Source organism: Vicugna pacos, chromosome 29 (genome assembly GCF_048564905.1).
Source record: "Vicugna pacos chromosome 29, VicPac4, whole genome shotgun sequence".
NCBI classification, from domain to species: domain Eukaryota; kingdom Metazoa; phylum Chordata; class Mammalia; order Artiodactyla; family Camelidae; genus Vicugna; species Vicugna pacos.
In genome coordinates, this window is record NC_133015.1 from 25,470,074 (window position 1) to 25,484,701 (window position 14,628).

The 14,628-nt window shown below is 44.1% G+C and overlaps 1 protein-coding gene across 10 annotated transcripts in view; it reads right to left on the minus strand.

Moving 5' to 3' along the window:
- Window positions 1-506: 506 nt before the first annotated feature.
- The window catches only part of SNTG1 (syntrophin gamma 1), a 315,377-nt gene continuing 301,255 nt past the window's right edge, over window positions 507-14,628 (minus strand). For all 10 annotated transcript variants that reach the window (XM_072952001.1, XM_072952000.1, XM_072952003.1 and 7 more), the window contains 2 exons: window positions 10,069-10,179; window positions 507-1,604 (listed from right to left, as the gene is read on the minus strand). In XM_072952001.1, the coding sequence (XP_072808102.1) occupies window positions 1,446-1,604; window positions 10,069-10,179 (270 nt within the window). In that variant the 3' untranslated portion in view covers window positions 507-1,445. The remainder of the gene's footprint in view (window positions 1,605-10,068; window positions 10,180-14,628) is intronic.

The window sequence follows — 14,628 nt, forward strand, 5'->3', positions numbered from 1 at the left end:
TCACCCAGGTTTTCTTTTCAATTTAATGTGCTTAAGAGTCAGTCAGGTGCAAACTGAGCGAGTAACTTACAGTGATTATGGAAGTTGTTTGATGTTTACTTTTTAATTATAATGTTCATGTGTCCTTTTAACACATCATCTGTTTCCTTCTTTAGTGATTTTTTTCCTTTCTATTAAAAAAGAAAAGTCAAACCACCATGTTAGGTACTTGGTCACCTTCCCAGGGGAATAGCCAATGTTTGGTTGAGTTGGGAAAGCATGTGTTAACAAAAAAGTAGCTTTTCTCTTTCTTAGTAGGCGGGGGACGGTTTGAAAGCGTATCTCAGTAGAGCTGCAGCGAAGGACAGACAACGTTACAGGAAGAGCTACGCCACACCTGGGGCGCACGTCGTACGCGCAGCTCCAGCGCTTTCAATCCCCTCCCTCTTTACTTTGACTTTCCTGAGACAACCCGCGAGGCAGCTCATTTGGTGCTAGGGAACTCCTTTTTATGACATGGCCAAATAGACATTTTAAGTTTTATTCTCATATCTCACCTTATTCTTTCACAAACTGTAACTAAAATGGGAAAATGCCATCTACCTAAGTGATAGCTTTGAGAATGCTTTCTAGGGACGTTTTGGTCCAGGACTGACAGGCAGGGTTAGGACTGCAAAGAACTGTTCCAACGTCACATGTGTTGATACTATTTTCTGTACAAAAGTTTCTGGGGGTCACTGAAAGTGTAGCTAGGAGGTAAGTCCCAGGGCAAACATCAATCTCCTTAAATGAAGGAGAGAGCAAGTGGTCACGGACCGTCCTTCGTTCATAATGAAACTGACACGTTAGCGAAGAAACACTCGGCGTCAATGACCCAAGGCGGAAACCGCCCCTTGCACGCGCGTCCGCCCCGGGTAAGAGGGAACTGCCCGTCTGCAATTCTCAGCAGTGTTTTGCAACAAGACAGACAAAGCCGGATGCCAGTGTCAGGTCACGGGATGCGAACACAAGGAGGGACCCAGACCGGCGGGTGCAGGCGCCCTCCTGAGACGCGGGTCCTCGCGCGGGTCCCCCTGCTGCCTTCAGGTCGCTCCCGGTGCAGCGACACGAAATGACCTAAAATACAGAAGCAGCCGTTCGGCTGTCTTTATTCACAGGTGCCGCACAGTCTGTGTGTTACCTGCATCCTCGAGCGGCTGCGTCCCTCGTTGCAGCCTGAGGCCGGGGCGCCGGGGCGCGTCCCCGAGGGGGAGCAGGGCCTGCAAAGCCTTTCGAGACAGAAGTGCCTTGGGGATCTGCAGGACCTTCTTCTTCTTCTTTTTTTTTTTTTTTCTTTTTTCTGTTGCGGTTTCCATGTGATTCCGCGGTGGCCTCGGTGGTGCGCTTGCTTCTCCAGCGTCCGAAGCGAGTGGCCACCGTTCCGTCCCGCTCACAGGTCGCGGCAAGCGGGACGCCGAGCGCAGCCGTCAGGTCGTGTACTTGGCTTTGCCCGTCAGCCCCGAGCTGGAAGCAGCGGACGTCGCGGCCTGGCTGCCCAGGAAGAAAGGGTCCAGACAAGCCACTTTGGCAGCGAAGAATGAGTGAATGCAGTGAAGAACGGCGAACAGGTTTGAAAACTCCAGCTCCTGAAAGGGAAAGCGGAACGAGTTATGTAAACGAAAAAGTATCTCCTTAAAAACATTGAAAATAACTAGGCAGCTAGGCCACAGCTGGACAATGTCTTTCAAGTGCAGTAGACTTAACTAGCATCAGTTCTAGCTAATGACATACCACAAAGCTCCCCAAATGCACCTGTTTTGTTTCTAATAAGCGCTCTGAAGGTGTTGCAAGTATTTGGTTAATTTCCAGAGCTCCGAGGAAGTTAACTCCGATAAAAACTGGACGTAGTTCCCCCCGACGCGTTTCCAGCTGCCCCCGATTCTTCTGTGGTGAGAAGCATCACCAGACAGGCTGACAAGGACCTGCATCGCCAAGCGGAAGCCCCGCCCCGTCCTCATCTTGCCTCCTCGGAATCGACACACCGGAGCTCTGCAGAATTTGCGGGGAGGGGAGAAGTATCTGGGAGTTTTAGAAAACTTTTGGTTCCAGATGCCAGAAAGAGTCAGAAATTGTGAAAAGCAGGCTACGTAAGAAGCGGCTCCTTCTTTTTCGAACTGGAGGGAGATCCTTCGTCCCAAATCCGCACCCAGCTTTGTGACTGTTAAGCTTCCTAACTGGTGAGCCCTCAAAGGCCAGATCGTCATCTGAGCAGGTCACCGGTCATTCTCTTCCAAAAGGCAAACTTCCGCACATCACGAATTCTTTAGTAGGATCTTTGATAGACACTTCCTGAGCATGCAAAATGTTCACTCATCGTGTTATATATTCAGTCCTTGCCTTCAAACTACAGAACACTGTGTCCCTAGGGCAATCCTTTAGGCAGGCACTTTTATCCACAATTTATAATGAGAAAATGAAGCTTTACAGAGCAGAGCTGGAAAGGGGCATTACTGGAACTTAATCCTCAGCTTCTGATTTGAGTCTTACTAAACCATAATATACCTGAAAGGTCTCTTTTGGGAGCGCGATGTCTCTGAGGCCATGGAGATTGGGGGTCGGCAAGGGTTTGGGGAAAGAAGTCTATTTAAAATGTTTCCAAACTCTGCACTGTTCCACTATATAAAAAAGCAATTTTCTTTTTCTTTCTCTTATTGGACACAAAGCACTCCGTTGGCTGCCAGGCCTCAGATCCAGTAATTTAGGATTAATATGCTGTATACACTGGTTTAGGAAATATTTTAACAGTGTTTCCATGGGAGGAATGGTCATGAATTTCAATGAATAAAGCTACAACAATGCTTTTAGAAGACAGCCTGTTTTGAAGTCAGAGGATTGTCTGGCCATATTACATCAAACTATAAAATACATGTACATAAAGATAATAAAAACATTAGAGCTATAAACTATATATACATATATATTTTTAACCTAGAAAAAGTGTTACGGACAACTCTGAGAATATGTTAGTGATCCTTGATGCACTCGAGTGTGTATTAACGTAATAAATAAACCTTTATTTTTTAAAGTACCCAATAACAATAAAATGAGCTTTTTTATAAATTGCCAAATAACTACAATAGTGCTCATAACTTCAACTGGGAACCATTCTAGAAGGACTAGAAAAGTTCTGAAAAGTTTAATGACACTTTAGAACACAGATGGGAATTTTTTTCAGCTTTCTGAGTAATGAAGTGAGAGTTTATGAATTTTTGCTTTCAGAGAAAAAAAACAGCAGACTTATGTACTGTAGCATTGTCTTTACATAGCCAAAACCCAACAAAAACAACAAAAACAAAAACCAAAACCAAAGAATGCTCCCCTAAATCCATGAAAATCCACATGACTTTTTTTCAGTATTTCTGAGATTTTTCACAACCAAAAGTTTAAATACTATATCGAATTTTTAATCTTCTAATATATATGGGAGCTCAGTCACATTTGCCAAACAACCGTATTTCTTGCTAAGTGAGCTCGAGCTGTTACGTGTTTGCCTGTGACTAGGGAATGTGTTATGAATTACTAGAGTGTGTGTCACTGAACATTGTCTACTTAACACATATAGCAAGGTCTGAGTCCACTTACTAAATCATTTTATCATTTAAAAAATAATCTTTAAAAGAAAAGAAACATTGTAACAGCCTCCATATTTAAAACATTGGCCCCAAGTTATCTTTTATTTTTTGTAAGGTTTATTGTGGTATCTTAGACATATAAAATGGTATTTATTTAAGGTGTATGACTTGATGTTTTTATATATACACACATTGTAAAAAAGTGCACCAACATCAAGCTAATTAAGCTAATTAACACACAGTCACCTCTGTAACTGCTATTGTGTGTGGTGGGAATGGTTAATTTACCATCTATTCTGTCTGCAAATTTCAAGTATACTAATATTGCTCAAAATTTGTAGATACTGACAGGCATATGCAGAATAGATAAACAAGATTATACTGTACAGCACAGGGAAATATATACAAGATCTGGTGGTAGCTCATAGCAAAAAAAATATGACAATGAATATATGTATGTTTATGTAGAACTGAAAATTGTGCTCTACACTGGAATTTGACACAACATTGTAAAATGACCATAACTCAATAAAGTAATGTTGAAAAAAAGTGAAAAAAAGAAAGAAATATTGCTACCTATGTCATTACAGGTACATTAGCTCCCTATTCATCCTGCAAAACTGAAATTTGTGCCCTTGACCAACGTCCCCCCATTTCCCTCCCTGCAGCCCCTGGCAACCCCCGTCCTCCCCTCTGCTTCTGTGTGTGGCTGTTTCAGACGCCACACGCAGGTCGGGCCACGCAGTGTTTCTCTTCCCATGTCTTGTTATTTCGCTCCACTTGCTTATTAGGACCTCACTCCACTCCACCAAAGTCACAAACAGCAGGATGCCCTCTTCGTGTAAGGCTGAATACTGTCCCAGTGTGTGTGTGCACACGTGCTGTACATCTCTGTCTGTCTGTCTGTCCATCTACTGCTGACCAGTCAGCCCATCGGTCTGTTAATCTTCTGATCCGTAAGTATGCTGCTGCGGGTCTGTGCAGACTTCCTGTTTCTTCTTCATTCAGTCTTCCTAGTTTCTGTGTCTCTAGGAATTCATCCATCTTCCAGGTTACCCAGTTCACTGGTATTCATACGAGGCCCTCACCCATTTTCTCTGTGTTCTCCATAGCATGTCTCCTCTTACACTTCTAAATGTGTTTATTTAGGTAGCTTTTCTTCTTTATCTGAGTTTTTGACTTTTGTTTTTCTTTTCAAAAAACACAACTTAATTTTACTGATTTTTCCTATTGTTTATTTATTCTCTATTTCATTTATTTATTCACTAATCTTTATTATTTGCTTCCTTATGATAATTTTTGGGTTTGGTTTGTTCTTTTTCTTTATAATGTAGGAACTTCCCTCCTAATAGTGCTTTTGCTGCATCCCATAGGTTTGGGTGTGCTGAATTTTCATTTTTGTTTCTCTCAGGTATTTTTTTTAAGTTCCTTTTTAATTTCACCTTTTGGCTAGTGATTTTTTTCAAGACTGTGTCACTTAGTTTCCATGTATGTGTGGGATTTTTCTGGTTTCTTTCTGTGATTGATTTCTAGTTTCATCCACGTGTGGTCTAAGAAGAACTTTGTTTTTAAATTTCAATCTTTTTAATTTGTTAAGACATGTTTTGTGACCTAACATTTGATCTACCCTGGAGAACGTTCCATGCCCTTGGGAAGAGTCTGAATGGGCTGTTCTGTTTACGTCTGTTCGGTCCACTTGCTCTGTGGCGTTGTTACGTCAGCTGCTTCTGTGTTGCTGTTCTGCCTGAATGTTCTGTTCCGCACTGGCAGCGGGCTCTGAAGCCTCCTACTACAGCTGTGTTGCTGTCAACTTCTCCCTTCCAACCTGTCAATATTTTTTATCTGTTAGGTTCTCTGATGTTGGATGCATACATATTTACAGTTGTTACAGCTTTCTGTTGAATTGATCCTTTTTATTATATAGCATCCTTCTTTACTTTAGGGACAATTTTTGCCTTAAAGTTTATTTTGTCTTATTCAAGTTTAGTAACTGAGATGAGCTCGTATCTTGGGCCATAAAGAAAAAGAGAAAGAAAGTGAAATTATACAGAGTATGTTCTCTGACTAACTGTATCAGACTAGCAATCAATTCTAGAACTATAACAGCAATCTTCAAATACTTAGAACATAAACATCACACGTCTAAAAAAAAATCCATGTGTCAAAGAGGAAGCCTTGAGGGAAATTAAAAACACGTTGGGTTGAATGAAAATAGAGAGTACAAGATATCAAAATTTGTGGAATGCAGCAAATCCAATTCTAAGAAAGAAATTATATAATTAAATGTTTATATTAGAAAGAATGAAATTTGAAATCAACAATATTAAAATCCCACCTAGTGACAGGTGTGCGGTTGCCTACAAAGGGCAGCACGAGGGAGAGGGTTCCGTGCTAGGTGTGGACGTGGGCACACAAGTCTACATCTGCTATAACTGACACAGAACTATACACGTATTGCTTCGGTGTGAAGCTCCTGTTTTTTGCACTGTAACTCAGTTGTACAAGATACACCCACTGGGGGAAACTGAATGAAGGACACGTGGGCTAGCTCTGTCCTAGCTCTCCACCTTCCTGTGGGTTTGCATTTCACAGTAATAATTTTAGTAAAAACTGTGTATTACAATTGTAGTTATGGTTTTATAACACTAAATAAGTGTGCCTGAGAAGATACAGTTCTTCATAACCTGTAGTCTAAGACAAGATGTTTCTTGTCTAAAATCTCCAGAAGTGTCTTCTTACACAACCTATCACTCACTGCTGTGATAGAAATAGAAACGTTATTAAAGCAACATCTGTGGCTACGTCATGTGAAAATCAATAGCTTGACTTTTTGTTAAAATCAATATTTAAATGACCATTTCAAATGCAACTTTCCACAAGCATATTACTTTGAAGGAAAAATGCCAATGCTTTTTCAATTTGTGTTCTCATCACGTTAGAGAACACAGAACATAAGCTTAAGCAATAGTCACAGAATCGGGAAATAATATCTTCTCCCATTGGTCAGTTATGTTTATAGGTTTTGAGGGGGGTTGTGTGTGTGTGTGTGTGTGTGTGTGTGTGTGTGCGCGCGCGCATATTACACACACACGCACACACGTTTTGGTATCCACTGAAACCACTGCCTAACCCAAAGTAGCAAAATATAATCCCATTTTTTTTTGTAAGAGTTTTTAGTTTCAGCTCTTAAATTTAGGTCTGAGATCTATTTTGTCTTAGTTTTTTCTACAATTTGCTACAAGGTTTCAAAATCATTCTTTTGCATGAGACTGGTTGTTGTATCATTTATTGAAAATAAGTTTTTTTCTTCATTGGCAGTTTTGTCCTAAATCAAACGACTAGAAATGTGACAGTTTTTTAGGGGGAAGGGCGGTCAGCTCTGTTTCATTGATCCATGTCTACTCTCATGCCGGAGTAATCAATGCACTCTCTTGATTACCACAGCTTTGTAGTAACTTTAGAAATCAAGAAGTGTGAATTCTCCAACTTTATTTTTCTCACTGTTTTCGCTATTCTGGATTCCTTGCATTTTTGTAAAGTTTCAGGATTAGCTTGTCAATTTACATAATAAAAGCAGCTGATATTTTGAAAGGTTTTCTTTTAATTGAATCTGTGGTTCAACTCAGGGAGAAACTGCCCTTTTTGCAATATTCTCTTCTGATTAGTGAATATAGAACGTCTTTCCCTTTATGCAAATCTTCTTAATTTCTTATAACAATGTTATGTTTTCCATATACACATTTTCCATATATTTTTTATTAGATTTTTTTCCTAATAGAATTTTCTCATTCATTTAGGTGTTACTGAAAACAGAACTGTTTCTCAGTTTCATTTGGGAGCTGTTTACCGCTAGTATATATAAATGTTAAGTGGCACTTCTGTGTTGATTTTCTGTATGGAAACACTGCTGAACTAATTTATTAAAGCAGTATTTCAGAGGGGTCTTTATTATTTTTCAATATACAAGATCATAGCATGTGTGATTCAAGATAGTTATTTTAACTCTTTTTTTCTTTTGCCTGTTGCGTCTAGAACACACAGCACGATGCTGAGTAGGAGTGAGAGCAGGCATCCTTGTATTGTTCCTAAAATCTTGTGATTTTACCTTTGACACACTGACGAGTTAGGATTTTTCGCTCCCGCATACAGTAGATTCTCATTTTTTGCAGATTCTGTATTTGCAAGTTTACCTACTTGCTAAAATTTATTTGTAATTCCAAAATCAGTATTGATGGAGCTTTCAGGGTCATTTGTGGGGAAATGCGAAACACTGTGAAATTTTAGTTACTCCACGGGCACTGCCCTGGCAGACCTCAGGCAAAGCGCACAGGAGGGGAGAGGCGGGAGCCGCGCGTCGGCAGCTGGCGTTCACGCCAAGCAGGAGAGATAGTGGAAGTGGGAGAAATAGACGGATTACCCAAAAAGTACCCCCAAACTGAATACGTATTTTTTTCTGATCAAAAGGGAAAACTGAGTTTTGAATAGTAAAAAAGAAACTAAACTTTGTCCCCAAACTTTCAAAACCCAAGGATAAATCTCAGATCCCGGGGACGGTGACCCGTGGGACGGTGACCCATGGGACAGCGGCTTGTTCTGCTGCACCTTGAGAGGACACCGCAGTTGTAGTTTCCAGCTTTCACTGTTTCTATTCTGCTATAGAGGTTTTTTTTTTTTATCAATTATGATATTCATACTCCATAAAATCACTAAATATTCTATTTCATAAGAGCTAGTTTCTAAAAACTAGCTGCAAGTCTTTCTAAGCACCCTGAGGTGGTTAACGTACATCCTGCTTAAGGCAGCTTGTCTCTGATGTCAGTTGAAGACGAGAAAAATCGTGACTGAGGATAAGCTGGGGGTTTGTCTTATGAACTCGGGCTCCCGTCACTTCTAAAGACCCTTGGACACTCAGAGCTTGGTCCACACTCACAGCTAGAGCATGGGGTTGGCACTTCATAGTCCTCACTTCAGCACACGCTCATGGAGGAGGAGGGATGGGATAGCCCGTCAGCTCAGAGAGTTTCCAAATAATTACCCCCACGACCGGGCTGGTGTCCACTCGCACTGTTCACTGATTCCGACTGCGCGTGGAAAGGGCTCTGAACGGAGGTCATGCACCGCATCTCCTTCCTGGTCCTGTATCTGCTTCAGGTCACGGGCTCCTCTGTGGATTCATCTCATCTGATCTTCATGCTGATGGCAGAAGCTCTCTTTGCACTTTTTCTCTACCCATAACTTTCTGCCAGTTCTAAGGTGTCTCTGAACACGTCGTGGAAGTATTTTGGTTTCTCCAAATCTTCTGAACAGAGTGCGTGCACTTTTATCCTTACAGCAACCATGGAGCTCATGATCTCTGTCTGACACAGGAGGACGCTGAGGCTGTTTAAATAACTTACCCGAGAGAACGGGCAACATATTTCTGTGTGGATGACAGCGTGCTTTAACTATGAAGTTCACATTCTTACTACTACAGTATGTTTTAAAAATTCCCCCTTAGTCATTGTGGTGCATTCTTTAAAGATGAAGTGATCTGCTGAGAGTCTTCCATCTGCCGGGTCCCAGGGGTATTTATTCCTTGTACTTTCCCTGCAAAGCAGCAGTCATAGATTTGGTGATAAACTGCCTCAAGTAACAGAGCTAGGACACGGTAAAGAAGAGTCTGCCCAGGGCCAATGCTTCCTAATTTTCTTTCCACTGGATCATGCTGCCCATTCCCTCATTTAGAGAAAGTGATGTTCTCAACAGAGGACGTGCTGAATCCTCAAGTGACATCAGTTTCAGCCATAAGCCACCCTTGTGCTGCGCGGTCCCGTGAGTCCAGTGATGTGACACACGGGCATCCTCCTTGCTTTCTTCCTGTGATGGCACTTTTGATTATTCCTCACAAGGTGCAGTTATCAAAGTTATAAAATACTTAGCACTTGTACTAGTTTTAATCTTATGCAGTTTACGATCTTGGCGGCTGTGCTGCGCACCAGCACGGCTAGACAGCTCTGTAGCAGGACCAGCAGGCCCGCTGTTCTGCGTGGTGAGATGGTACCACTTCTTGTTAACCGTCTCCATTTTTAATCTGGTATTTTCAGTGCTGCCCATGTAGATATCACCCTCCCTCACTGAGAGAAGGCCAGTAACTCACCGATGGTCAGGTTCGCGCATTTATTTTTAAGACTGCTCCTTTCCCTGCTCAAAAATCGCTGCCTGTAACATTTGATGAATCTCTTCTGAAACTATTTTTAATAAATGAGAAACTAAAACTAAGACACACAACGTGTTGTGCGTAATTTATTTTCTTATGCCCTTCAGTGAAAATTTGCCATTCAGATCTTAAGGTGAATTCATCCTCTTGGCCACGAGGCATGTTCCAAGGCAAACAGAGGATGTGTGTTTCCCCTCTTTGGAGTCTCCTAAACTGCCTCCCCTGCTGCTTCTTAAGGCATTAACGCAGTTAGAGGTGGTGTATGTGATGGACTGGGTTTACCTTTGCTTCAATCTGTTTAGTATCTGAATTCTGAAACAAAAACTTGATTTTGCTCTTGCCATCATCCGAAGAGCCTTTAAGCTGAGAAAACTTATACCTCCAAAGCACAGCCTGCAGGGGAGAAAAGACACAGAGGGGTCAGTGCAGTTACGTCTGCGCTCAGACCAAGAAGCGCTCACTTTTAACTGGTAAATGTGAATCCCATCAAGTTAGTACGACCTCCCAGTACTTAAAAGTAAATTCAAACGTGTTTATCAAAGGCTGTAATTCAGTATTCAGTATATCCTTTAATTCCCAGAAATGACTTTTGTTCCCATGACATACTTATTTAAAAAATACACCTGAATGAGTCAGTCTAAGTTGTTCTGCATGACGGTGAACTGGGAACAAGCCCCCGACCGCTAAGTCTGCGCGGGGAACCGGCGGACACCCCGCATCCGTGCCTTTGCTTTTCGTCGATAGACGCGATGAGGTGGTTTTCAGCCGAACGTTCCGCAGACGTTCCCCTGGGGCCGCACTGACCACCGCGTCTCCGTCAGGGTGGACGGCCGGCCTGAGCGGCCCTCCCCGGGCCTCGCGGCGCGCCCTGGGCCCGCGGCCCGCACGCACCTGCCTGAGCGCAGAGCCCCTGCGCCCGCGGAACAGCCGGGGGATGTCCTGTGGGCGAGAACTTCCTTAACTCAGAGGAGCAGCGAGACGGCAGCACAGAGGCCCCGGCGCGCGTTTCGTGCTCTCGCCTGTCCCGCGCTTTCGGGAAGAGCGCTGGCGCTTCGCGCCCCGGTGACCCTCCCGGCCCCTCCGCGGGCAAGTCCTCCCCGGCCGCGCGGGGAGCCCACGCGGCGGCCCCGCGGCCCCCGTCCCGGCGGCGCCGGACACGGCCGACCCGCGGCGGGCGTCGCGCTGCGGGAGGCGCGCGCGCGAAGGCGGAGTCAAGGCCGGAGGGGACAGACGCCCCGCCCTCCCCTCGCGCTGGTGACGTCCCGTTACTGAGGCGCGTCCTCGCGAGAGGAGGGGAGCGAGACCCCAGCAACGCGAGGGCTCGGGCCGCGCGCTCCAGCCTCCAGTGCGCGGCGTCGGCCTCCGGCCGGCGACGCCCCCTGCGCCGCTGCCTCCGCCGCGCAGTCGTGACCGATGGGAAACCCCGCCACCAGCAGTACCCGTCGTGTTAGCGCCTGGTGGAGGCCAAGTCCAAAAGGAGGGAGAAAAGAAAAAAAAAACAAACAAATAAAAGCTGACAGCAATGTGTGAACAGTTTTGAAATCTGCAATTGACCCAAACTTCATAATAAATGGTCACAGACTAGATTCTCACTTCCTCAGGGCTTTCCATCACGATTGTTTCTGCTTGCTTCTGGGGAAAAGGCAAACTTGGTCAAATCCATGTGGTGAAGTTCATTAGCCTAATAAAGTCTGAGGATGTTTTCAGAAAAAAGAAACTCATTTAGCTTTGTGTATGTAAATTGTCCTGTGGAATGCATCTCAAGAAAGGAAAAAAATTTGCACTATAAAATAAAATAGTTTTAGTAATAATGGAGCACAAATAACTTACTGATTTATTAAAACTTATTTTTTGTTGATTTTTTGACAGTATGAAACAGTGTTCAACTCAGCATATTCTATGAATGATTACATAAAATGTACCTGGCATTTTGAAGATACCGATAAATACTTTTAAGTGCCTAAAAGCTGCAAGTAACGGTATCTGCACGCGTGAAGAAGAGCACGATGAGTCGCGGCGTTCAGCGCCGTGGCTGCAGTAAAGCCACCGAGCACGGCCGAGGGGGAGCCGCGAACGGGAAAATGCGCAGGGAGGGCCCAACCCCCAAGCGCTCTACCCCAAGCGCTCTCACAACTGAAGACCGTTCGCCCCTGAGCTCCTCTTCATAGCAGATGCGTGTTACATAAATTAGTGCAGGCTGAGGCGGGGACAGCTCGGGGTGCAGCGCGTGCTCAGCGTGCACGGGGTTCTGGGTTCAATCTGCAGCGCCTCCACTAACAATAAATAAATAGATAAACCTAGTTCTATTCCCCAGGCCCCCCAAAATGCAGGAAGACAGAACAATGCTAAAAAGTTTGAATGCAATGCCATTTGCATTTATAATTTAGGCTCATCATTCTCAACCCAGAGAGAAATCTTTCACAAAGAGTGAATCTGTGTGAGATTGAAGAAGGAATGCTGAAATATTATCAAGCAGAATATTCGCGTGAAGATGACAAGGCCTGTGAGGCGCCACTCGTTCCTGACCCCGAGTCACCGATGGGTGAACACACGTACGCCGTTCACTGCCGGTGCGTCCACTGCTGTGCTTCGGCGGAACGTGTTTGCTACAACGACCATCACACTGCGCTAGACCCTGTCACACGACGGTCCCTCTAACCCCTGCAAGAGCTAAGCCATCGCCAGAGCACTGCCCTTTCCCAGATGAAACAATTGCAGGGACACCACACACACACAAGATACTTCACAGCTACTAAGTAGGGGCCAAACCCAAGTCTGCCGTTCTCCACGGTTCCTGCTGGTCTTCAATCCCAACCTACCTCTTTGATTTTCTGGAATTACTTGCCTAACCAAACATCAAAAACCCACTGCTTGATGACGATTCACCCTGGACTCCCACTGCCAATGCTGGAAGAGCCTTAAGACAGAGGCTAGACCCCAAGCCTGCTTTAGCACAAGGCATGAACCTGGGAAACTGATTTACCGATTTTCTCAGACAGAGCGTGTTCTGAGCCATCATGCCTTTTTCCTTAGAATGCTGTTGTGATCTTAAGCCTTTTTTCTCTCTCTACAAGTAAAAAGTTTCCCATACTCTCTTCATTTGTTGAAGATCCCCTGTTAGAATTGGCCTGAAGTTTGGAAACGCCGGTGATCTAGAGCACATCAGTGGGCAGGGAAAAGAGAAAGCTTTCCCTTCCTCTGCGTCTCTGATGTTTATGACAGAGACCGCCCGGGCCGGCTGCAGTCCACCCGGGGAGGGGCCGGGGCTGGCTCTCCTAAGGGACCCCGGTTAGCGAACGAATTCACGTTCACATGACAGCAATGATTCCTTGCATGCAGACTATTCAAAGACACAATTCCTCAGTTCTATGCATGTAAATGGAAAAGGAGGCTACAGAAATGAAATGACATGCTTACATGTTGAACAAAAACAGGCAAAACCACGTCCACCACATCTTTATCAGCCTCTCCCAGTTCACCGTCAGTAGGTCCTAATGTCTCATGCCCTCTGGAAAAATTCCTCTTCAAAAAGTCTGAAACAGCTTTTACACACGCAGGTCATGTAGCACTACGTCTTCTGTGTTACGGGAAACGGGGAAGGATGTTTTGCAACATAGGGGCAAACACACTGGGAAGTGCGGTCTGTGTGGATTACAACTAATTACACAGAAGATGTTAAAAACCACAACAAAAATGCTTTGAAGGCAGGACCTACCTTTACTCTCTCCGTGACACTGGGCGCCTGGTATTTGACATCTAACTCACGTTTGCCCATCAGTAACCACAAACATACTTTTTTTTTTCACTGTAAATGGTCTTGACGGGTCTCCTGGTTAAGCCACAAATCAAATCTGCCCTCGCAGCGCTGTTTCTGCTTTGCATCCGCCTTCAACTAAGCAAGACGCCGACCACGGGTACCCTCTCTTGCCTTCTGCCCACCCTCCCCGCCGGAGTAATTAACAACACGTTAGAATGTGGATGTCCTGTGGGCGCCTCCTTTTCCTCGCCTTTGGTGTGGGTGGGCTTGGAGGCATATTTAGTAGAAACCCTTCCTTTAAAAATATTCTTCTTTACACATCTTTATTCTTCTCTTTTGGTCTCCATTCATGTGAAATTTGTCCTAACCAAATACGTTTCTGAACTTAATTAATTGGATGTTTACTAAAACCAGTGCATCTACTGTGTACTAATTTTACAAATCTTGTAAACTTGAACAGTAATGATAAAGGGATAAAAACAGAAATAGTGAAAGAGCACAAAATTAGATGAAAGCGTACAATGCTTTACAGAAAGCAGCTCTTTTCTCCTGATTTCTCGTTAACATATGCACACACGTTTGCCAGCTCAGTGGGCAGTGACCGGCTCTAGAGAGAAAAAGAGGCGAGTTTACTGGGCTAGCTGCTGCATCTGAGCCAACAGCTCTGCGCACAGAACAAGCCATCACTGCCTCACCCTCCTGCGGGTTGTCTGCAGGCTGCTCCGCCGACAGAGATTAAGCGCTTTATTAAGTAACTGCTAAATTACCACGGGAGTGTCTGCACATTTTATTTCCAAGGCAGCGCTATTCTTCACTTTTACTAATTTGATCTCTAAAATTTCATTATGAACTTTATCACTGTGATTCAATCATTTTTCTTTTTTTCCCTTGGTAGAATTTTAAAAATTCTCCGATTCAAAGAAATCTATATTTCTAGAAATTGACCCAAGTGTAAATAGCATCGCTTGGGAACGATTGTGTTCCTTAAATTAACAACGTACGATGAATTGCCCTGGGATCTTTCTGCTTTGAATCACTGCAGCGCCGCTTTGAATCAATGCACTGAACCATGGTTGAGGATGAGA